Genomic DNA, 22,031 nt, shown 5'->3' with positions numbered 1-22,031 from the left:
GGTTATCTGCAGCCCGTTCCAGAAAGCTTTACAAAATCTCTGCCTGCCAAGTTTGTGTTAGAAGGAGCAAAGTCATGACCAATTATAAGAATGTTTTTAATTGCTGTGGAGAAAAAAACAATACCAAACCCCAAACACACACCCCAGTGGCCCCCAAGCTTCTGGGGGATCTGAAAGCGGCTGTCCTGGAGCACGCGGAGCTGCAGTTGTGTGTATGTAGGACAGGCACAGCACGGACAGCAGCAGAGATGGCCTGAGACTGCTCTGCCTGTGCCTCAGCTCCAGCAGCACCTCAGCCTTCAGAACCTGTCAGTATTTGCTTTGCTTACATCTATTCCAGGCCACCACAAACCAGGACTCTTGTGCTGGCTTGTGCCTTTTAGAGATGCGAAAAGTTTCTGAACTGGTGTCTGCTGTTTGGTGAGGATTGTTTTTCAGCCTTTGGGTGTTGCGTCCCTTTCTCTTCCCTTGGGTAAGAGATACTCTGATGGAATTGCCTAGGAATGCTTGCTTGTTTTAATCAAGACTCATCATGATGGGGAAACAAAATTGGGATGCTGTTTTTTTTCCAGTTAGAAAGCAGATTGAAGTACTGATTGGTAGTGTTTTAATTCTGATGCAAGGACCCGTGTGAGCAATGGTCTTAATACTGCCTCATTTTATTCTCAGTCCTTGTGGCTGTTTTCTGCATAGTGGATTTTAAGTTCTCCTCTGAGTTCATTTAAGTTCATCTCATCTCTCGGCGCTTCTTAAAACAGCAACCAGTTTTGTAGGTAGAAGCTAATTTTCTATGATTTTGTGCTAGTTACTTGTACTGTTTTCTGTTTATTTAAGCAGACATTCCATTGTAATAATGGAATTGTATATAAAATATAGTAAGTATTGAATTGATTCTGTTCTTTTCTAGTGATTAGATACTCAGGAATCTTTTTGTGAAATAAAAATGACCCAGGAGAAACTCACTGTGAACTGTTAAGCGTAGACCAGAGAAGTCTGTGCGTATGTAGCAGTAATTAGGTAATCTCAGGAAAACAGTGTGCAAGCGCCCTTGCCAAGAGGTTTCAGCATAACCAAGTGTCTGGGCCACCAGGTGGTTTTTTCCAGCTCCTGTTTAGACTCTCTGCATGACCGTGAGTATAGAAGTCATTCCTAGCTTCACTCTTTTTATCTTTAAAATATTGGCATCTCCCCATGCCTTCAGGAACCTGGAAGGATGCATTAGTTAATATTGATGTGCTGTTTTATAGGTCTGAAGTGTGTTGTTAAATAATGAAAAGAAGGCAGCTCTGGTTTTAGGTTTTACTCTGTGCTGTTTTGATGCCACTGGCCCAGATTCATGGCCAGTGGAAGTCATTTATTTGTTTTAAAAGATATTAAAAGCCATTGGTGCAATGTCAGCTGTGTTCACCAAGAAAAATGAAAGCTGTAAGCATTTGTGAAGAAGGGAAACCTATAAGTTTTGTCTTGAAATACAAACTGATGCGAAAAACCGCTGCAGTCAGTTCCTGTAGCCTAGTGGTAAAGGGGAGAAATTCGTGCAGGAATCTGCCACAGGAGGTCATTGTGTCTCACTCCCGGGCTGGCTGCAAGAGCAGCATTAGGGCTGTAACTGTGAATGGCTGTGGAAAAGGTAAAGAAGGAAGAAGTCACTTCCTCGCTGGGGCAGAGGATAAATACTGCATGGAGTGAGATAAATCTTGCTCTCCGGGAGGAGGGAGTGGAATGGAGCAAGCCCCGCTGGATTAAGTGAGTGACTAGAAAAGGCTGAGCTAATGGCAGGGGTTTGGTCACCACAAGGCCTTCCGTTCAGCCACCAGCTGTTTATGAGCTGTGAGTGAACATTAGCACATGGATCACACTAATCCCGCTGTGTCTGAGCCGTGGCAGGACACAGCCCCAAGCAGGGCTGGTGCTGTTAGCCTGCTGCCAAGTAAAACACTGAGCAGCCCTACTGAGGCTGTGCACAGTGCTTACTGTGCCCAATTCACCTCATCTGGGGATGTGTCTCCAGAATGCTGACTGAATCCCAGTGGTGACAAGGAGTGTGCATTCCACACTGGGAGTAAGCAGTGCAGGGATTTATTTTACCTTGGGGTATAATGTGATGCTCAGACTGGAGCCTGCCGTGTGCAGGTGACTTGTGTTCTCGGGCCTGAGTTTCAGTCCATGGGTATAGAGAATATGAGAGCAGCGTAAATAAGACTGTGGTGCATGCTAAATGAGATTGCAGGCTCTTGCTCATTTCTTAGATTTCTGCTGGCTGCTCTTCCCGATGTCCTGGGCAGGCTGGACATTCTATATACAATCTCCAGGAAATCAAGGTTGTCCAGCTTGCACCACGGATGTTTGCTGGCTCGTGAAACTGCCTGGCTTGGGAAAAAGCTGTTGGTTTCTGAGAGTTATTTACAAAAATGTTGCCACTGCAGCTCTTTCAGAGGACATCCTGTGCTTTCTCCTGTCCTGTATTTTGTGCTTTTCTCTCCAATTTCCTTCTGAGTTGTTGTGACTTGTCTTTTAATAACTGCTGGAAAGATGATCTCATACAAGAAGTTGTAACAGACAAGTTAAAGCCAGCGTTTCACTCGGACACAGCCTTCTTGAGAATGTGGCTTCTGCCCTGCTCCACTTGGCTGTCTTAGCTTTTCTAGTCCTCCTCTCTGAGTAGCTCTGCTGAGTTAACCCATCTGCTTGCTGGGGCCTTTCTTTACTCTTCCTGATTTCAGCACCAGCTATGCAGTATGCTGACTGTGTGCTCTTTTCTGATCCTTCCCTTCAGATTTGCCTGGCTCCTTTGCTGAAGCCACAGCTGTTGTCAGTGAGCTTCCACTGCACCTTTGGTGCTGTCCTCGCTGTGGCTCATGGCCTTTACCCTGAGCCCTCGGCCCAGCGCAGTGGCTCGGGTCATTGACTGGCTTGGTGGTCAGTCACCTGTGTGCTGTCTGTGCTGTGCCTCATGACGAGAGCACCCGCAGTCACAAGCAGCAGCACTTGGCTTTTCCGTCTCATCCCTGCTTCTGCAGTGCTGCTTCTTTCCCGAGAGTTTCCAGCAACAGTCCAGCGTAGTTGTGTAGCTATTCCAGATGTGCTGGTCCTTGCCTAAGTTTCTTGGCTGTCTCTGCTATGTTGTTATCTAGAGAGTGGGCTCACGTCAGCTGACTGGAGAGCTTTTTCCAGTGGGGGCTTAGGCGCAGCTCATGCTGCTTTAACCAGTCTGCTGTCTGACTGGGAGACTTGTGACACAGGAGTATAGCTCTGTTTTGTGGAGCTGAGCAGTCTGAGCTCTTGAAAAGTGACATTCCCTGAGGCTGGGAGCACTCCATTGTCAGTGCTGTTGTGCATGCACTCAGACTCAGGTTTTTATGGCTAATGAGTGCCCCTGCTATTCTTAGACCTTTAGCTGTGGAGAATAGATTCTTACCACAGTTTCAGCTCTTTCCTGCTGAGGTTTACTCTTCCCCCTTGACATAGCCACAGCTTGTGCACGGGAGTAGTCTTTTCCTGGAAGGACAGTGAGACACTGGTTGTTCCTCTGCTGGTGGCTTCCCAGCCTGTTCAGCATTTGAGGATAGGTGGGGCTGAGCTTTGGGATGCTATGGCATGGTAAAGTCTCAAAAGGAATTCTTGCTGTGTTTGCCAGATGTCATGGGCTGTATTGCATGCTTTAAGCCTGTGATACACGTTTGCTGTAATTTAGGTATGTAAATAATGGCCTTTCTTGAGATCTCTTAGTGACTTAGACTTAGTCTATGCCTGCAGTGGGACTGATGGAATCTGTCCATGCCGGAGATGAGTCACTGGCTCTTCCTGTCTGAAAATTTCCTTTTCTCCCAAGGTTGCTCACCCATGATACACTCAGAGTGATAATGCATCTTCATTTTATGTTTTATTGACGGTCTGCACTCGCCGGTTGCTCTCAGATGAGGACATCTTTAGCATCTGGTTGCAGTGTTGGCTTTAAAGGCTGCTGTTAACGTTGCTTCTGGGATTGCCAGTACAGTCCAGCTGGAATCATACTGGCAGGAGGTCAGAAAGCATTGCTGGAAATGTAGCAATTGTGTTTGCTTGTTGTGCAGCACAGGCTGAAGATCTCTGGGTCTTTCAAAGCCTTTCTGTGGAACCTCCTTTTAGCCGCTTTGGTCAGGAATTTTCTGTCTCTGCATTTGCTGTGCTGCCTTTGAGGGTTTTTTGTTTTTCTCTTCTCCTCGACTTGTCTCTAGTGCTGGAATAGAACCCAGCTCTCGTTCCTGGTCTGTCACACTGCTACCCACGGACTGAGCCTTTGCATTTCATTTCCTACACCAGCAATGTTGGATGAGGTACCTGTGCCGTGCTGCCATTTCACCTGTTCAGCTCTGAGCCTGGATTTTAGGCTCGAGTACTGGCTGTTCCCACTCTGATCCTTATCTCGGCTGACTGTAGTTGCTTCAGGTCTTGGAATACAGTTCTTAGGGGATTAGATCCATCCTACGACATTTCCTGCTGGCTGGAATAGGGTGTCCCTTGAATGATCTTTTCTTTCACTAAGAAGCACTTAAAGTCTCAAAATTCAATATAGACACTAGAATTCTCAGCCTCTTAATGTAAGTACTGATTTCCACTTCTGCTCCTTGGTTTCAGGATGTTTTGTTTGGGGATTTTTGCTTGTTTTTTGCCAGTGCAACACCCAAAACCTTTCAGTGCTGTCTCTGATCTGGTTAAAAAATTAAAGTATGTACTTTGGTTTAAGTTTTTGTTCTGGCTGAGGGTTTATTTTTAAGGGGACTGTGGGCTGTTTGTAGGAATTAACTTAAATCTGAAATAGTACCCAAACTGTCAGTCATCAGCAGTGACTGCCCTGACAATGTGAGGTCTGGGACATGTTGCTATGAGTCATCAGTAGCACCTGTGCTGCTGGTAGCAAGGTGTGCCTTGGGGGTTGGGCTGTGTTTTTAACCTTTTAACTGCTGTAGAAGTGGTTGGGGAGGATGGCAGGAGCCAGAGGGAAATTGTCAGTTGCTGTTTTTTCAAGAGCAAAGGTTGAGATGGATGTTAAGGGAAATAGATTTCTCAATGAGACAAATGTTGGACAGGGAGATAATCATATGGTAGAGCTGATTCTCTTCTGATATAGCTCATACAGTTTTACTCATCTGGCAGGATATGAGATGCCTCGGACTGAATCTTTGGCTCGTGTTCATTATTGAAGCTTCATTTTCCAAAACAGCTGTACAGAAATCAAACCAAGAAACAGATCACAAAGATGGAGGAGCTTTGAGTCCTTACAGCAAACAGTACAGCTGTATTCTGGGGTGAGACTGAGGTATTTGTAGGCTGGCTTTGAAGTAGGCTTTTGCTAAATTGCATCCATGGAGATCTGTCTCGTGCACAATCCACAGGGAGCCTTGGGAAAGAAAGCTGGGATGGCTTGCACACCCTGACTGGGGCTAGCAGGGCCATAAACACTGCTTCTGCTCCAGTTAGGGACATTCCTGCTTTCCAACAGCAGCATTTCATCAGTGCTTCTGCTTTGCAGGTGATGAGAGAAGGCTCCCATCCACAGGATGGGGATTTTTGCTCCCTCAGTGGTCAAAATGAGGGTTCTCAGCTTTGGTTAGGGGCCCAGGTTTACTGTCAAATTTGAAACTTGTGGGCTAGCAGCTCTTAGTGTTGCTCTAGACAACTTTTACAGGAGGGTGATAATTTTATGGAACCAATGTCAGCTTCCTGAATGATTTCTCGGTTAGCTTTTGCAAATCCTTTGGCCCTTGAAGTTAGTTTGGGTGGAACTCTTGCTTTGAACTACAGTGTGTCGCTCATTGGCATGAGCAAGTGAGGGGTGGGAGCAGGCAGTAGGCTGAATAAAGCAGAATACTTCATAACATGTTGAGAGAATTAGATAAGCAGGGACTAGACCAAGCAGGTTTATAGATATTAGGAGTAAATTGATAATGGAATTTTACTTCCAGGTTTGGAAGTACAATGCTGAAAGCTCTGCTCAGCAGTGAGGGGTTTTTGTTATTTCTAGGGGAAGGAAGGATGAAAACTGACCTGCTTTTCTGGAGCTGACAACTGTACTGAGAGGTGGGAAGTGTCACCTAGAGACATGGCTGAAGAGCCATTGCAGTATGTGGGGTTTCCCTCTATCTGATGGAAGGGAAGAGGGACAGAGTGGAGGTTAGGAATGTTCCATGCTGCTAACCTGTTACCTTGAGCGATTGCCAAGCTTCAGCACTCAGAGAGCAGGTGGGTGCTGAGCTACTGCCTTGCCAGTGACACAGCAAAACCTCTGTGCTGGCTCCTGCATGCTGGACTTGTGAGGAAGCTACGGTGGGAGAATAAAGGCAAGGGTAAGTCCCTCAAGGAGTTTTAATATCCTTGCTTTTCTCTCTGGAAGGTCTCTATGTCCTGGCCACTTCCCAAGGGAGGAGTTTGGTGTTTTGTTCTTCACACTCAAGGGTCGTGTGTGTAGGAAAAGCTGTTTGCAAGGGGCTGGGTGCTCCACTGGGGATTGTTGGGTCGGGCCTTTACCTCCCCCCAGAGCCAGTGACTAAGAACTGCTTTGAAGGGGATCTACTGACGGTTTTTCTCTGCCCAATAAACAGGTTAACCACTAAATAAGGCCGTTACAAACTTGGCAGCTTCTTTTGTCTTCTGTGTTCTGCTGGCACAGTTGCTTTGGTTAAAAAGCTCGTTCTGTCAGCGCAGGTTCTGCCTGGGAAAGCTGGAATAATCTCTTGCAGCAAGAATAGGTTTTCAGCAGGAAAGGCTGTGCTCACCCTACAAGCCCTTTGCTGGCGTCAGGCAAGGTAGAGGTGTGCTGAGCTCATGGCACAGGCTCGCCCTCGGAGCCAAGGTCTGGGCACAGCTGTTTGTTTGAACTGGGACTTAGTTAAGCACATGTTGTAAGAGAATGAACGTTTGTTGTTTTCTTTTCCTCCTGGCACATAGCATATTGTCAAAGAGGAACTCACCAAGTTAGCCTGTGGTTTTATGTTTGTTTTCTTAATAGCATCTCCCAGTCAGGGAAATATGCTGAGAAAGGACCTGGGAGAGAGCCATCAGTCCCAAACCTCATGGTGTTTTTGAGGCTCTCATCTTTGTTTTGTGCCCTAAATGTGGTGGGGTGAGAGGGAAAGTGATCTCTAATCCAGCTAAACACACCTGACTCCAAACTTGGGTTTGTTTGCTCGAGATTAAGATATACAGATGAGCTCTCTGTCAATGTTTAATGAAAGGGCTTAGGGCGGTGCTTTCCTCTGACACTCGTAAATTTGAAATACTTGTGTTTTGCTTTGGGTACAAGTTGCGTGGTTTTTCCCTTGGTATCTGCATTCTGCTGGCTTAGAGCACAAGTGCATTCAGTTTTTACAAGTCACTGATGGGAGATGGAGAAATATGTTTAAGGTACCGTTCAGCTTCTCAAAAAGAGTGTGTCTCTGAACTTCTTTTCTGTGAGAAAGTTGATTTCCCCCCTCAGGCAGGTTCTGCTCCAGCAGGAAGGGACATCATGAGATGTGGGATGGGGCAGACTTTTATTACTTTGGAAAGAAAAATTATATTAGGAATGTAAAACCAGTACTGTTGGGATAGTAAGGTGAAAAATATACTGCAAATATAAATAATGTGGAGAAAACTAGCCTCTGTGAAGTTTGCATTGCTGTAGTACTTTGAGATCCATTTCCCCCTGGAGCTCTTTGCTTATTTGCTGTTGGTAAGGAATTGGGCATGTTTAGGTGTTACCTAAGAGAAGGAAATGGGTGTTAGGACTTCCTTGTAATGAAGACATTTGGTTATAATTCATGTAGAGGAAGTCTTTCTAAAGCTGGTGAAAATCCCCACCCCAGCCCCACTGCAGATTTCTTCACTTGTCCTGACTGCTGTTACAAATTGCTTACCACAGCAGTGCGCCCCTTGCCCCTGGCAGCCTGTTGCATAACCTCACCCCAGGGATTTGCAGCAATGTTTTGATTAAATTTGGTATCAGTATTCATCCATTTGTTGTTTTAAAGCTGAATGTGCGATACATGTCTTTCGAGTGGCTGGAAGAAGTCAGGAGGCAGTAGCGAGTCATTAAAAGGTTATTTAAGAGCTTGAAAGTAGCTTTGCTGAACTGTAGATTTCTTTTGCTAGAACAGGCCCTATCAGAACAGTCTCTAGTGGAGCTTGGGGCTGATCACAGATTGGCTGAAGTGAATGAATTTCCCACACGCTAGTAGCTCAGAATTTATAATTTGTACACAATTGTGTTTGCCAAGAAATCAAAAATTTCCTTGTCTTTTTTTGTTACAAAGGCAGCCTGCACCCTTTGTAATCTTCTTCTGGAGCTCCATCCTGCTGAATCATGGAGTTAAGGAAAAGCTTGAGTTGGAAGGGACCGTAAAGTTCATCTTCTTTCAGCCCCTGCCCTGGGGGCACCTTCCACTATCCCAGATTGTTCCAAGCCTTGTCTAGCCTGGCCTTGAACACTTCCAGGGATGAGACAGCCACAGCTTCCCTGGGCAACCTGTGCCGGAGCCTCACCAGTCCCACAGGGAAGATGTTGCTTCCTGCTCTCTCTTTTAAACCTGCCTGCTGTCAGTATTTTCCTTATTTTCCTTATTTTTCTTATTTTCCATGACATTTGCTTGACATGTTCATGGAGTTTGGCCTTCTGGGATTGAAGGGGTTCTATCTAAATAGTGATGGTCCCAAGTGTAGACTCTGCCAGGAGACTTACTGAACCCTTCCTCATCATAGATTTTTCTTCCTTATATTTATAGGTTAACTGGTGTAACTGGGACTTGGGTAACTTCTCAGTAACTCCACGAGTTGTTTGGGTACCAGCTAGAAAGAAGCAAAAGGGGCTTCCTTTTTCCACCAAATTCTCACCAAGTTTACTGTGTCATTTGAGGTTTGTTGGGCAGATGGTGTTTTTGTATGACTTACTATTAGGTTTATTTTCCATAATGATTTGAGAAAGCTAATTATTTTTTCCTCCCAGTCCAGGAATGATTGCTCATTCTTTCCCATCACTGAGGCACTGGTTGGAAATGGCAAAGATTTCACAACTTTTTGAAGCCAACTGTGTTCCTTCCCTGCTGAGAGCCCTCCAGCACTCTTCTTATCTGCCTTAGAAGGAAAATGCAGCCTGTGTTGACATGCTATATTTCATTTTTCCCTCTGACTCCACATAACCTGGCCAGTCCAGGACCATTCTTGACTCTCACTAGAGGATTGTGTGTGACTGGGCTTAATCCCATGTCCCTGGAAGCAGCTTCTAGGTTTAGTAGTGTCTGGGGAAAAGAGTGCTACAGCATCCAGCCAGAGTCTCTAGTCACAGTGATTCCAAACATGGAATATTGCTCTGTAACCACACACAGCACAGTTACTGCTCAGTAATCACTGCAGCTCATTATGGTCTTGGTTTTTACTGTCTCATGGCTGCCTTTCCTGTAAGCTCTTCGCACCCTGGATCTGGGTTTTGGCTTTCTTCTCTAGGAGGATTCTCTGAGGGATTTCTGTCTAACAGGCTGGCCTGCCTACCCCAGATGGCTGAGGGCCAGCGGGTGTCAGAGTGCACTTCTAAGGCCAGTTTTACTGTATAGTTTTGGAAGGGAGGTCCTTACAGTACCCAGTGTGGTGGCAAAAACCTGGCTCTATGCCCAGGCCATTGCCAGCTCCTGGAAATCATTCCCGTACTGATGCACTGAGAATTGTCTGTGTGCTCAGCTTCAGGATTTCCCAGCCTTGCCCACAAATTAAACAGTTCTGGGTGGTGCATGTGTGTTGTGGGGCAATTTGCTGGTTCCCATTGGCTACTGCAGCCTTGTCTTTGACTTATTCCTTTCTCCCGTGAGTGTGGTTTAGAAAGTGGACTGGCTAATCTGATGCTTTAATGGTGGCCAAAATAGCCTTAGCCTCAGTGGTCAAACCACCTGGTTTTATCCTTCTCCTGGGGAGTCCTTCCTCCCTTTTCCAGTTGTTAGCAAACGAGGTGTTTGCTGGGTGAGCAAGGCTGGGCAGGCACAGAAAGCTGAAAGCTTGTGACACAATAATCAACTAAGTGCCTTCTTCAAGTCCCACAGTTGCTTGCCTTGGCTACAGAGAGAAAAAAACCCTTGTTGCTCTGTGGTAACAAGCTGGTCTGGTATCCTGATGGGAACGCACCTGCAGCAGAACCTCAGGGCCTGCACAGCTAATTGAGATGTTGGAAGCTGAAGCCTGGTCCAGCCTGGCTCAGCCCCACTGCTGACTGCTTCACCTGGCAACTAACAGTCCTCTTCTTGTTGCAGTTCTGCCCTGGCCTTTTCAGAGGCATCTGGGCACAAGACAAATAATCTGTGTTGTTTGTTCTAGGTACCCCTGTGGCTCCTGGGATGGCTGGCAGTATCTGAGACTCTCCCACTCCTGCATTGTGCATTGCTGTGAAACTGAAAAGGGACTTGCTCCAGAAGCACAAGGAAGGAGCAGAAATGCATCACAGGTAACAGGGGGAGTCCATGGCTACAGCTGTAGTGGTTTCTTTCTGCTTGATCCACACCAGTGTATGCTTCAGCAGCACATGTGACTTAATATTTTCCTTGGGCACTTGTAGCTTATGGTTGTATGACAGGAAGATAGAAAAAATATAAACTGGTTCTCTGGTGTCAAAGTCAACAGACATTCTCCAGTGTCTTTGGAATTGGTCTGTGGGCTGAGCAAGTGTGCTCTGGACTGGTGGGAAAATATCTTGTGGAAAGAACCTCTGCAGTACTGCAAGCCTAAAGGAAAGTGAGATTAGACTTTGGGGTTGTTCCATGCCTGAGTAATGCCTCAGAAGAAAAGGAAAACGGGTCCCTGCAGAGAGTGAGATGTGGCGTTAACAACGGGACACTGTCTCTGTGCTGCTGTTACAAAGGGTTTAACTTGGAGACCTGTCAGCAATTAATTACAGTTGACTTGTAAAACAGCCTTTTTTATAGGTGAAGAACATTTTATTATTAAATCTGTACTTAGCTTCACAGGCTCAGGATTTCTGAGTGTTTGAATTGGTTGTGGAGGCAATTTAGCACCTAAATCCCTTTAGAGATGAGATCATGCCAGTTCTTCCCATAACAAGAGTGTACAGTATTTATTTCTGCTTTTTATACTACTGCCATTTTTAAAAATTGTCATTTGGCTCACCTACCTAAAGCCAACCTCTTTTATTGCCACAATCTTCTGACTGTGCCTTCTAATTATAAGGCACCTGGGAGGAATTCAGTCTAACACTGTCTTCAACATGTTGTTACATCACCCACAGAAAGATCAGAGAGATAACCCTTTGTCCCAGGTAAATTAGAGCAAGTGGAACAGCAGCAGCAAGCTGGCATTACTTCTTCCCAGAAACAATGTGAGGGTACACTAGGGAGAGGACTGGCTGACCTCAGAGCAGACTTGTCTTCTGGAGAGGAGGTATCTGCTCCAGGCTTTGGAACAAAAAGGTCCCAGAAACAGACTGGCTGTACATAAGACTGCTGGTCTCCTGAGGCCATGTATTGAGGCAGAAACAATGATAGCTCCAAAAGTTACACTGCTGTTTAACATGTCCTTCCCACTCTGGTTTCTGGAGCTACTAAGGAGGCATGCTGGCTCTAAGACATCAGCATTTTTGCTAGAATAATCTGTATTAAGTAATGGTTTAAAGGGCTTAGGAGAATATGCAAGGGATGGGTGTCTGTGGGAAGTAATCTCAGTGCTGTCTGAAAACAAGAGACTCATAACAATTCACACATTACCATCTTTTTTGGGTATCCACGTTGGGGTTTATCCTCTTTGGTACAAAGTCCCAACTTCTAATGGGAAATAACCTGCATGATGGAAACTGAGGGAGCTGAAGCACCTTGGTATTTCTGAGAGTATTGGGAGGGGGACACACAAAATGGGTTCATGGCTCTGGTAAGTGTTGGCTGGAAAAGGGGCCACTGGATGGAGCTCTTGTCCTGTGGTTGGTCACCACTGCTTACCTGAGAGGCATGACCTGCACCAGTGAGGAATTCTGCTGGAAAACCAGTCTTTGAACGAGGTAAGGGGCTGGGATTCCAGTCTGATAGTATGGTGGTGGTATGTGATAATGCTGTATTGCTTTAAGAGAAGCCCACACCTCCTGGTCAAGAAGTGAAAGTTCAAGCAGTGTGATTAGCTGTGAGCGTTTGGGAGACCACATTCTTCAAGGTGGGCAAACAGGTGTGGCCTCCACCATTTTGGGAAAAATCCAAGTCTGAAAGGTGCCAGGTAAAGATTTGGTCTAAACTGGTGGCTCTGAGTTTTCAGACTCAAATGGTTTTGGTTCCCAATAAACTGCTCACCTGAAAATCAACAGTTTTCCATATGTAAGGGGTAACATATCCAGAAAGAAAGCTACATGTATTGTGCAGCTCATGTAGTTACTGACATCAAAATGGAAGCATTTCAGAGAAACATGATCCTGTTCTCCTGGGCGATGTGTGGTCCAGCTTCATTCCTGTTGTTGGCTGGAAGGTGCAGAATTGCAGAGTCTGAGTCTCAGAATTGCTGAGGCTGACGCTGTTGGGAGTAAGGATTGTAGGGACTGAGGGGTCAGAGAAAGTCATGTGGTTGTGTTTGGCTTTAGGTGATGGTTTGAAGTTGTGTTCTGAAGGAAAGTGCTTTTAGCAGAAAGATTTCCAAATGGTGTTTGCCCCAGTTTTGTGACAAAGATGTTGGTCAAGAGGGGATTTTAATATGATTAGTGCTTACAGGTGCACAGTCTAAATAGCTTAAAGGGTCCACCTTTTCTTCCCTCTATAAGTGAAAAATGGAAGGACACTTCTTCAAAACCTACTGAAGGTTTTTGTAAAGAAAAAGGACTAAGTGTATTGTTTGACCTGACTGCTGGGCTTCCTTGAACTGAGACAGCCCATTTAATGTCATTTTATCTGCCTTTTATGATGCATTGAGAACAGGGCCATTGCTAGTTGCCTGCCTGGTTCAGAGTCAAAATGACAAGTGAAATAGTGCTTATGACATACTGTGTATTTTTAAGACATGGAGTTTTTTCAGAGGAATTAATTAGAATTGGAATGCTTCCAGAATCCAGTTTTAATAAATTGTGCATGAGTTCAAAAAGGAGTAATTCTTTTCTTTTCACTTTGTTGCTCTTCTCATAAAAAGAGTTTGGATCTGTGCGTATGTGCATGTTGCACCACCTCTTTGGGCACAGGTTTAGGATACTGACTGGTGGGATCTCTGGATTGTAAAATCATCTGTCAGAATACCTTGCTTTAAGGACTGGGACTTGCCTCCTTTTTCTTATTTTTGTTCACCAGTTTGGGATAATATTTGCAAATGACTTGTTTCCAAAGAAAATGAAGTATTTACTGCAGGAATTTGATTCTGGCTCAGGGTTGCCTGAGTTGTACCCTTTCAGATGCAGTTATGTATCCAGCACTTGGTTTCCTCTGCCTACAAAAGTGCCATTGATGTCACATGTGGCTAGTTTGCCCCCTGCCATTCAGGGGAGAGCTATCCCTGCCCTTCCAACTCACAGTCCTGGATTCCTTGTTAAAAAGTCCTGATTATTCAAAGCCTTCCTTATTCACATCTGTGTGAGGATTATTAGGTCAATTATTGGGTGCTAGTGGTAGCCAGAGAGCTGATGACATAGCTGAAAGTAAACAGTGACATGGTGCAAGGTGTCAGTCTATTGAGGCTTTTTAGAGTGTGCTCCCAGCTGTTCTACCTGCTTGGTGCTGTGTGGACAGAACAAGGCTGAGTTCCCTGATGTGTGCTGCTCGTGGGCCACACACTCACCTCCCTGTCCTAGCAGGAACTGCCTCCCAAACAGCTTCCCAGGGCTTGGCTGAGGGTGGTGAGATGCTGCTGGGAGAGGGGCAAGGAATTGAAAGGGGATGTGGGTCACATTTTTTTCAGGTTCTTTGTGGCATATGCGTTATGGCATGATGCCTCTGGAAAAGTAAACAGCACTTCTGGTTTAGTCATGCCCTGTGCTTATTATAGTCCTGCTGAGGGATTCCAGCAGCTTGCCTAGTGCCAGTGCCTAGCACTGGGTAGGCATCCCAGCCATGGAGCCATCTGCCTTGTGGGTTGGGAAGAGCCTCTGACAGCTGGTGGGGATGCTGGGTGGGAAGAGCTGGTGCGCAGACAAGTGACGTGCTAATCCCAGGTCGGAAAAGGGGATGATGCCAGCCCTGCGTGATGGGGATTTTTGCCTGGCAGGTGTCTGCAGACCTGCTGGCTCCCCAGAGCAGGCATTCCTCTCCTTCTACCAGTGCTGGCCTGGTGCTCCCAAATGAGTTAATGTTTGGGCAAAGCATGAATAGAAATGCCATAGCTGAGAATCTAACTGTGCCCTGCCTAGGTGTGTGTGAGGGTCATTGGGAAGGTTAACGCGGGGCTTTCTGCTGTGTAAGCTGTGGGGAAAATCTGCTGCCCAAATTCCTGCTTGCTTACTGAGCTATGACTGCAAAAGTAAAGAGAGCGCAGGAGAAAGCTCTCCAGGGAATGAGCAGCAGGATAGGCTTAGGAAGGACAGAGTGCTGTGCCAGAGTCTGATTTTCAGCAGCTGATATCTTCTGATATGAAGTTGGAGCCCAAAAATGTAGAGACAGATTACAAAAATAAAGCAGTGAAAGTGACTTTCCATGCTAATGGCTAATTTTGCTTTCTGTTTTTAACTCTGCCCAGAGTTAGCTTTGAATCTACTTGCATGATGAAGACATCAGCACTGCCTCGTTTTGAGAATCAGGCTGGCATTTAAATGCAAGCTGAAGTCTATTTCTGTAAGTGTGATGCACAGCACTCTCACCAAACTGTTAGAATTTCCTGCTAATTGTGGTGTTTCATTTCTGGCCAACTGTATTCCAGAATGGCCTCTCTCTAATGTTCTATTTACTGACTCTATTTTAGTAGATAAACTCCCCGACTTAGCAATAGGAAAATTCTCTTCCTTGCACAGTGTTCTAAAGTCCATTTAAACTAGAAAGAAATCTGTAGGCTAATGTGGTAATTTTGATTTATTAACTAGAGGTAGGTATGAACTCTTCCTGTTGGAATGTTGACAATGTTTGGCATTGACTGGAGATGCTGGCACATATTGTATAGGAGGCCTGAGGTCTGTAATAAATACAAAAGCCATAAATATTTAAGGCCTATTACATCCCATCCTCCCTTTAATACATCATTCAGTACCATTTAATGGAAAATAACTTCAAGTAGATCTAGGAAAACAGCTTAAAACAAATCTGTGACACTCTGTTACTTGTGGAACATGGAAATAAGGTTTTAAGGCAATGCAGACCAGCTTGGTGCTCCCCACAGGGCTGGATTTGTCAGGACATGCTTTGCACAGAAGCACCTGACCTGACCCAAGTCTGGGCCTCGATCTGAGGCTCGAGGCAATGGTGGTGAGTGGAGGGCTCAAGGTGGCCCCTCTTGAGCTGCAGAGGGATGCAGCTCCCCAGACTGGGGGTAACTGGGAGACCACACACCCTCCCTCAGGCAGCCCATCCCATCTCTGGTTTTGTGTTTTACAGTCCCAGAGTCATGGTGGGAATAGCCACCCCAACTCGTTCGAAGGGACCTTAAAGCACACCAAGCTCCCCACAGGCAGGGACACCTTCCACTCGCCCAGGCTGCTCCAAGCCCCATCCAAACTGGCCTTGGACACTTCCAGGGGTGCAGCAGCCACAGCTTCTCTGGGCAACCAGGGCCTCACTGCCCTCACAGGGAACAGTTTCTTCATGATATCTAAACCTTCCCTTGTGTCTGTTTAAAGCCTCTTCCCCTTGTCTTGTCATTCCTGTCCTGCTCTTGTAAAATTGTTTTCTTGTTTAGAGAGAGTGTCTCTCAGGAGTTGTTTTGAGAGTTGTTGGGGGTTGAGTGTTTTTCCGAAGCTTTCTAACGGAACAGACAAGGCAGCCAACAGATCCTTAGCATTGGAACTAAGTTTCTGCACTTTCCAGCAGAGAATGAAGTTCCCCTTGTTTCCCTGCATTTACTGGTTTGAAGGTTTGAATGTGGTCAGAGTAACTGTTAAGTGGAAAGCAAGGGTTTCCTAACATGAAAAACAAGTCTTTCCAGGGCTTAGAATTCCACATCTGTAGCCTGTGGTGGTGGTGATGTAGCTAGAAAATACCAAGAGCCCCATTTTCAGATTCCCCAGCTTTTGTCTTCTTCCAGTGAGTCAGTATCTATTTCTGTGTGACAAATTGTACCGTGAAATACCTTAAAAGCACTGATCCCTACAAAAATAAACAATTAGAAGGAAAAATGGAATCCTTCCTCCAGCAGAAAATCAGAGCCAAAGTGCACTTCCAAGGAAGAGCGTTTTGTGATGTCCTTGATAACAGTAATAACAATAAAGGTCACGAGAGCTCTGCCATCCTGAGACGTGATGTTGCTTGCTCAGACAAGTGGCCCCTGCTGAGACTCAGATCAGGTACGTCTGATAATGGGGATGGAACAGCCGTGTTTATTTTTGGAATGTGTCAGACAACCTGTTTCTGGTCCTTGCTCTTCTGTAACAGTCAGGTATTTATTTACATGGCCAGAAGCTCCAGGGCTTCTCCCGTAAAAAGGAGTTGATGTATCTGAACAGTTCGTACCTTTCCTTCCCCTTTGTGTGCTGATGGCATGAGATCTTAGAACAGAAGATGGACGGGAATATCTCTTATCTAAGATTATGCTGCTGCCAGAAAGGATGGTTTCACCCTTTGTTTCTTTGCAAGGAATTAAATTGTAAATACTGCTGGTGTAAAATCTAATTTTGGGAGGATATTCCATATTGTAAAATATCACGGTGGTGCAGTGGACATAGGAATCTATGAAACTATTTGTTAGATGATCAGGAGTGCATTATCTACTTTGCATGTCAATCCACATTGAAGAAAACAAATCAGTAATCTCATGGGTGGCCTTACCCTGTGAAGCAAGGGTGCTTTGAAAAACTAAATGGGTGAACATGTCTGTGCTGGTTGTTCTTTATATTTGGGCCCTTCTGTTTTAAAATCGTAGCAGCTGATTTGAAAATTGTTTGAAAGCACTGCATTTTCATTTGAAATACAGACTATATAAATATAGAAGTCAATGACCTATTCAAAAAGTCAAATTTAGTAGCAGCAGGAAATCTGAATATACTGGTGAAGTCTTATATTGCAAGACCTTCACTTCTCTTGTTGGACATGAGGAAAAGACTGATGATGTGTAAATTGGAAAAGAGAGACAACGTAGAGCCCAGACTTAAGCAAGCCCTTGCAGAGTGAGGGAGAAACACACTGGATTACCAAGTCAAAGTTCAGGATCTCTCCTAGAGCCCACAGGGAAGATTCGGGAACCCTTCTGTAAGCAGAGACTCGTGCAGGGATGATGCAGGACATGGTGCAGTGGCCAGGGGAGAGGGAATATGCTTTTTAGCAGTTGGTGGGACTTTACCAGGAAAGGTTAGAAAGCTGCAAAGTTGGGACACTGTAGTACTTTTAGGTACTTCTCTGCATAAAACCAGACAGGCTGTTGCATTGACACTTCAGGAATGCTTGGTCACAAAATAAATGTGGATGCTAAACATCACTTAAGCCTTTTACCTGTCTGCCTGATATGGTAAGAAATGCCTGAATTGCTCTGCTTGCTTCCTGTTCTGGGGGACAGGAGGGAGCTCAGGCAGCAGCTGCCAAAACTGCGACCCTGTGGAGCTTAGCTGGAGGAATTTGGTTTTGTGTTTTCTCGTACTGCCTCGGGGGCCATGATTTTCTTTATGACTCTGAGAAGCTCTTTTGAATCCAAGTCCCAAGGCTTTGTGTCTCTCATTTACTCAAGTTATTCAGTTCAAGAAATGTGGTAGGCACATGGAAGTTTTCCTTGGTGTAGCTGCCATGCAGAGTTTTCCGCTCCCACTGCTCTGATTTGAAAGTGTCATGGATGGAGTTGCATGGTGCTGCAGTGCATGGGACACATTCTCACTGCTTCCTGGTATTCACTAAAACCAGTGGACTTGAAATAAATTATGTTCAACTGCTCTAATTTTAGCATAAAATTAAGATAACTTGTTAGCCAGCATTATTGTTCCAAAGACCATAACGTTATCCAAGAAACCAGCAGGACTCATAGGCATGTTCTGCTGGAGAGTTTTCACACAATATCCTCCATAAACTGTTGTCTGTTGCTATGAAACAATCTGAGATCAAATGGTGGCTAAACATTGCATAACTCATCGAAGAGATCAAGTAAGGTGTAGAGATAAGGGACGGAAGTAATTGTGGCACTAGTAGAGACTTGGGGAGGGGTAGAGAGCTGAGGCTGGAAAACAGCATTGAAGCCTGTAGGCAAGAAGGAACAGACATCCTAGTTAAAACACTGGTGAAAGTTCTTGTAGGAAGCTCCACGCCTGGTACTTTAGTCTGACCTTGTGATATCTTAGAAGGATTTCTTCTTCTTTCCATGCGAAGGAATCAGAAAATATTTATACCAAAATATTAATGGGAAGTATTTAAGAATTTGAATAATTTTTCTAACTTTGTTCCATCTTGCTGCTTAGTCAGGAGCTTCTTCATCTTAAAAGAATGACTGTCTTTGTAATGATGCTTTTTATAATATGAATGTTTCACGTGTCAGAGCATCCAGGCTGACAACATAGAGTTGTCTTTGCTTACCAAATCACCCCAGACTCATGCTCCTTTCATGTGTTTATGCAGATTTATTAAGTCCATTCTTGTCATCCCTTAGCAGAAGAGATCAAACAGAAGATAAACCACTCATGCCTGCAGCAGCATTCCTGTGTTGGCCAGCTGCCTATTCTTCTTCCAGAGGCACATTACTCCATCCCACCCAGGGAAAGTGCTCTGGTAAAAAGTTTAACTTTGCTATGTGCTCTTGGGGTCATCAAAGAGAGAATCTGGCAGGTTGGCAGAAGTGGGGGGATTTTCCAGCAAACTTGTAAATGTCCATGGAAAATGTCTGACCACTCAAAGGGAGGGAGGTGTCAACTCTTTGGTTGATGAGTATGGAAAAGCTTCGGCAGGTTTTTCAACCTCCTGTTTGTCTGAGTTAGTGAAGAATTTCAAGTGATTTCAAGAGAAATGGATTCCCTTGCTGATTTCACTGGGCACCAACTCCGACTTGGAGATAATGCTTACTAAATTGAGTTTAAAACTTCCCTGATTTTCAATACAGGAAGGAGGAGAAAGATCCTGTTAAAAAGAACTGCAGAGACCATTTCAGAGCTCTTGTTTCTGGTGACCTTTTAATAATGCACAGCAGGGCAGAAAGCAGCAGTGGTCAAGTTCCTTGGCTTCAGACAAATGAACCCTATTTTCTGAGGCTGGGCTACTTCAGCCTGTGACATTCATGGCACGTAACATTTTATGGGCTTCTAGTGGCAGTTCTACAAATGTGACAACGGGGTGTCAGCTCTGAGAGGAAGGAGCCTTTTAAATATCTTTGCATCCCAGATAAATCCCCTTGTGTTTCGAGTTTTGGCATCTTCAGTTGATTACTCATGCAAAAGTGTGAGGGGAAATACTACAGAGCTAATTATAATCATTTTTAATTAGATCCTGCAGCAACCCCTGCAAGAAATTTTCAGTAAGCGATGCACACACTCTGTGAGATTAGTGCTACTTTGCAAGCAAAACCATAGAATCCTGGAATGGTTTGGGTTGGAGGGGACCTTAAAACTCATCTGGTTCCAAGCCCCTGCCATGGGCAGGGACACGTGTCTCTGCAGCATGCAGGCATGGGCCCCAAACCATAAAGTACAAAGAAGTGTTGGAATACATGGACCTGTAAGTATTCTGCTGATATTTGGGAACTTGCTGAGGTAGCTAACAAAGCAGGAATTTCTTATGAAATTCCTGGTGAGACAAGAGTGGGAATCATTTCAAATATCCACTTGGTATCCTGAATGCGAAATCGTTCTTGGGAAACTGTTTTATTAATTACCTGCCTGAACAATGTGTCCATTCCATGCCTCCTGTAGCATTAGCAGCAGGAGTGAATAGTGTTATTCCTGTGAGGCAAGTGTGGGACAGGGTGTATGGAGATAGGGTTAGCTCTAAGTCTCCCATGTCTCTCCTTCCTGTAATTTCCTCTATCACAAAGGAAGTAATAAAAGAAATAATTTTGTAACTGAAGAGCCAGATGATTTGTTGTTGTTAACAGGAAAATTCTCAAAATTAAAATGAGCCCTCATTTTGAAAGCCTTGGACTTGTAGATGGATCAATTGAGCCAAGTTTTTCAGGAAATAAGCTTGGACTTTTAAGGCTGTGCTCAGCATTCCCTCTGGAACGGCTGAAGCACATGGCTGGAGTGCTCTCCCTCACTTCAAGGGCTGTTGTGCTTGTCAGCTCTCAGGCTTTCTGAGGAGGAAGCTCTCCTGGCTTCTCTTAGTGGTGATCAAAGCATGGAGAAGTTTAAGAAATTCGAGCAAGGTTCTGGGTGAGTCAGTGGTGTTATCCAAAATTCAAGGCAGTGTCTTTAACCCTGGTCCCACTGGCAAGTCAATAGAGAGGCAAGTTAATAACAGAAACAAATTAATTCCTTTCTTATTTGGTTCTCAAACTGCTTTCTAAGAGGATTTTAGGATCTTTCTTTAGGATCCTCATTCTACAGACAGGAGAAAAAGTGTTCTTCTTCTTTCAATTTATTTAATTTTTCCCCCTCCTTTCCTCACCAGTGTTCATTTTTGGGCTTGTCTTGGTTTAAGACAACCTAGGGATAACACCGTGGAACGACTTGCCTCCCCTTACTGGCTTAACCCACCGATAAGGAACCAATACAAGCAGATACAAGTGAAAAAGTATCAGTTTACTAACAAAAGGATCAGCAAACAGGCAGAAAGTAACAGTAAGTGAGTGCTAGATACAGAATTACTAAATCTCAGAACCCTATGAGAAGAGAGACCTGAAATCCTGAGCAAGTGGCTACAAGTCCTCTTGAGAGTCTTCCCTCAATACTGGCCAAAAATCAGAAGAAAGAAATGTGTTCAGCAAGAGCACAGTACAAGTATGCAGACTTGTGGACAGGATCCATATAAACTACTAATTTTCTATCAAATGGAAGGAGTAGTATATTTTAAAGATGTTTTCAATGCTGCATCAACAACTCCAAAAGTTTTATTTTGTTTTCTTTCTGAGACACTTCTAAACAAACATGTTTGGGACTGAGCTGTGTCTTTCCCAAGAGCATTTTGTGCTTCTTCATGTTTTCAGTAGGGATTTAGTGGGCCATACAGACAAGTGGTGAAAGCTAGGGATTGAGCTGGCCTGAGCAGGGATGTGTGTGCCTGTCATCGCTGTGGAAGAGATCCAAAACTCTGATAGGATGTCCAGAAGCTTGGCAGGATGGGGTGGTGCAAACTGAGAGGGAATCTAATTAGTGCATACAAGCATCTGGAGGATGGGTGTCAAGGCTCCTCTTTGCACAGAGGGCCTTGGATGAAGGAGCACAGAGCAAGGAGTACAGTCTGGCATTGCTCAGGCTTAGGGTCCTGGTGATCAGCTGCCCCCTCTGGGGTGTATTCGTGTCACAGCTCTGCACTGGCTCCTGATGTGTGCCTTGCTGAGCAGGGACAGGTTTTGTACATCCTGTGCTGGAAGCAGGCTCTCCAGAGAAGGAGTTGGCTTTCACTTAACCTTTGCATCTCCTTCTGCAACTTTCTTAAAGGGTGCATCTAGAGTGTTCAGTACCACAGTCTCTTTTAGTATGACCCATTACATGTCTGACACCTGTGCTAGCTGTAGGAGTGAGAAATGTACATCATAACAGGCAGTTAAAAATAGCTTGGTTTGTTATAAATCACCCTCCCCTACCTGGTATTAATTTCCATGGAGCTGAAGAATTTAAAATTCTTCTGGTTTCTGCAGTGGCTGCACCCTGAATTCGGAATATTGCCCCTTCCAAAGAGTTTTAATGACATCAACAGTAAGTTCTTTCCAATGCACTGAAATATTTTAGCCTTAAAAGAGAGATAACTGCTGGATACTCTGCTCTGTGTTTTTTCTGTATCTTTTCATTCTTTTTCTTCTACCTTGTGCCTTTGAACTGAATAGGATTCAGTTCTTCATTAGGTGTTTTTGGACTAGGA

General features: G+C 44.8%; 1 protein-coding gene across 6 annotated transcripts in view; it reads left to right on the top strand.

Annotated features, from left to right (window-relative positions):
• Positions 1-1,063: 1,063 nt before the first annotated feature.
• Positions 1,064-22,031, top strand: part of SLC4A4 (solute carrier family 4 member 4) — a 143,732-nt gene continuing 122,764 nt past the window's right edge. Inside the window, exons 1-2 of one of the 6 annotated variants that reach the window (XM_056490478.1) lie at positions 1,064-1,130; positions 10,315-10,441. In XM_056490478.1, the coding sequence (XP_056346453.1) occupies positions 10,431-10,441 (11 nt within the window). In that variant the 5' untranslated portion in view covers positions 1,064-1,130; positions 10,315-10,430. Of the gene's footprint in view, positions 1,131-4,112; positions 4,581-6,234; positions 6,327-7,283; positions 7,384-10,314; positions 10,442-22,031 lie in introns of those variants that run through there. The other 5 variants (XM_056490475.1, XM_056490476.1, XM_056490473.1 and 2 more) reach the window with 5 other exon arrangements.

Source organism: Oenanthe melanoleuca, chromosome 4 (assembly GCF_029582105.1).
Source record: "Oenanthe melanoleuca isolate GR-GAL-2019-014 chromosome 4, OMel1.0, whole genome shotgun sequence".
Classification (NCBI taxonomy): Eukaryota; Metazoa; Chordata; class Aves; order Passeriformes; family Muscicapidae; genus Oenanthe; species Oenanthe melanoleuca.
This window is presented reverse-complemented; position numbering and strand designations above follow the sequence as displayed.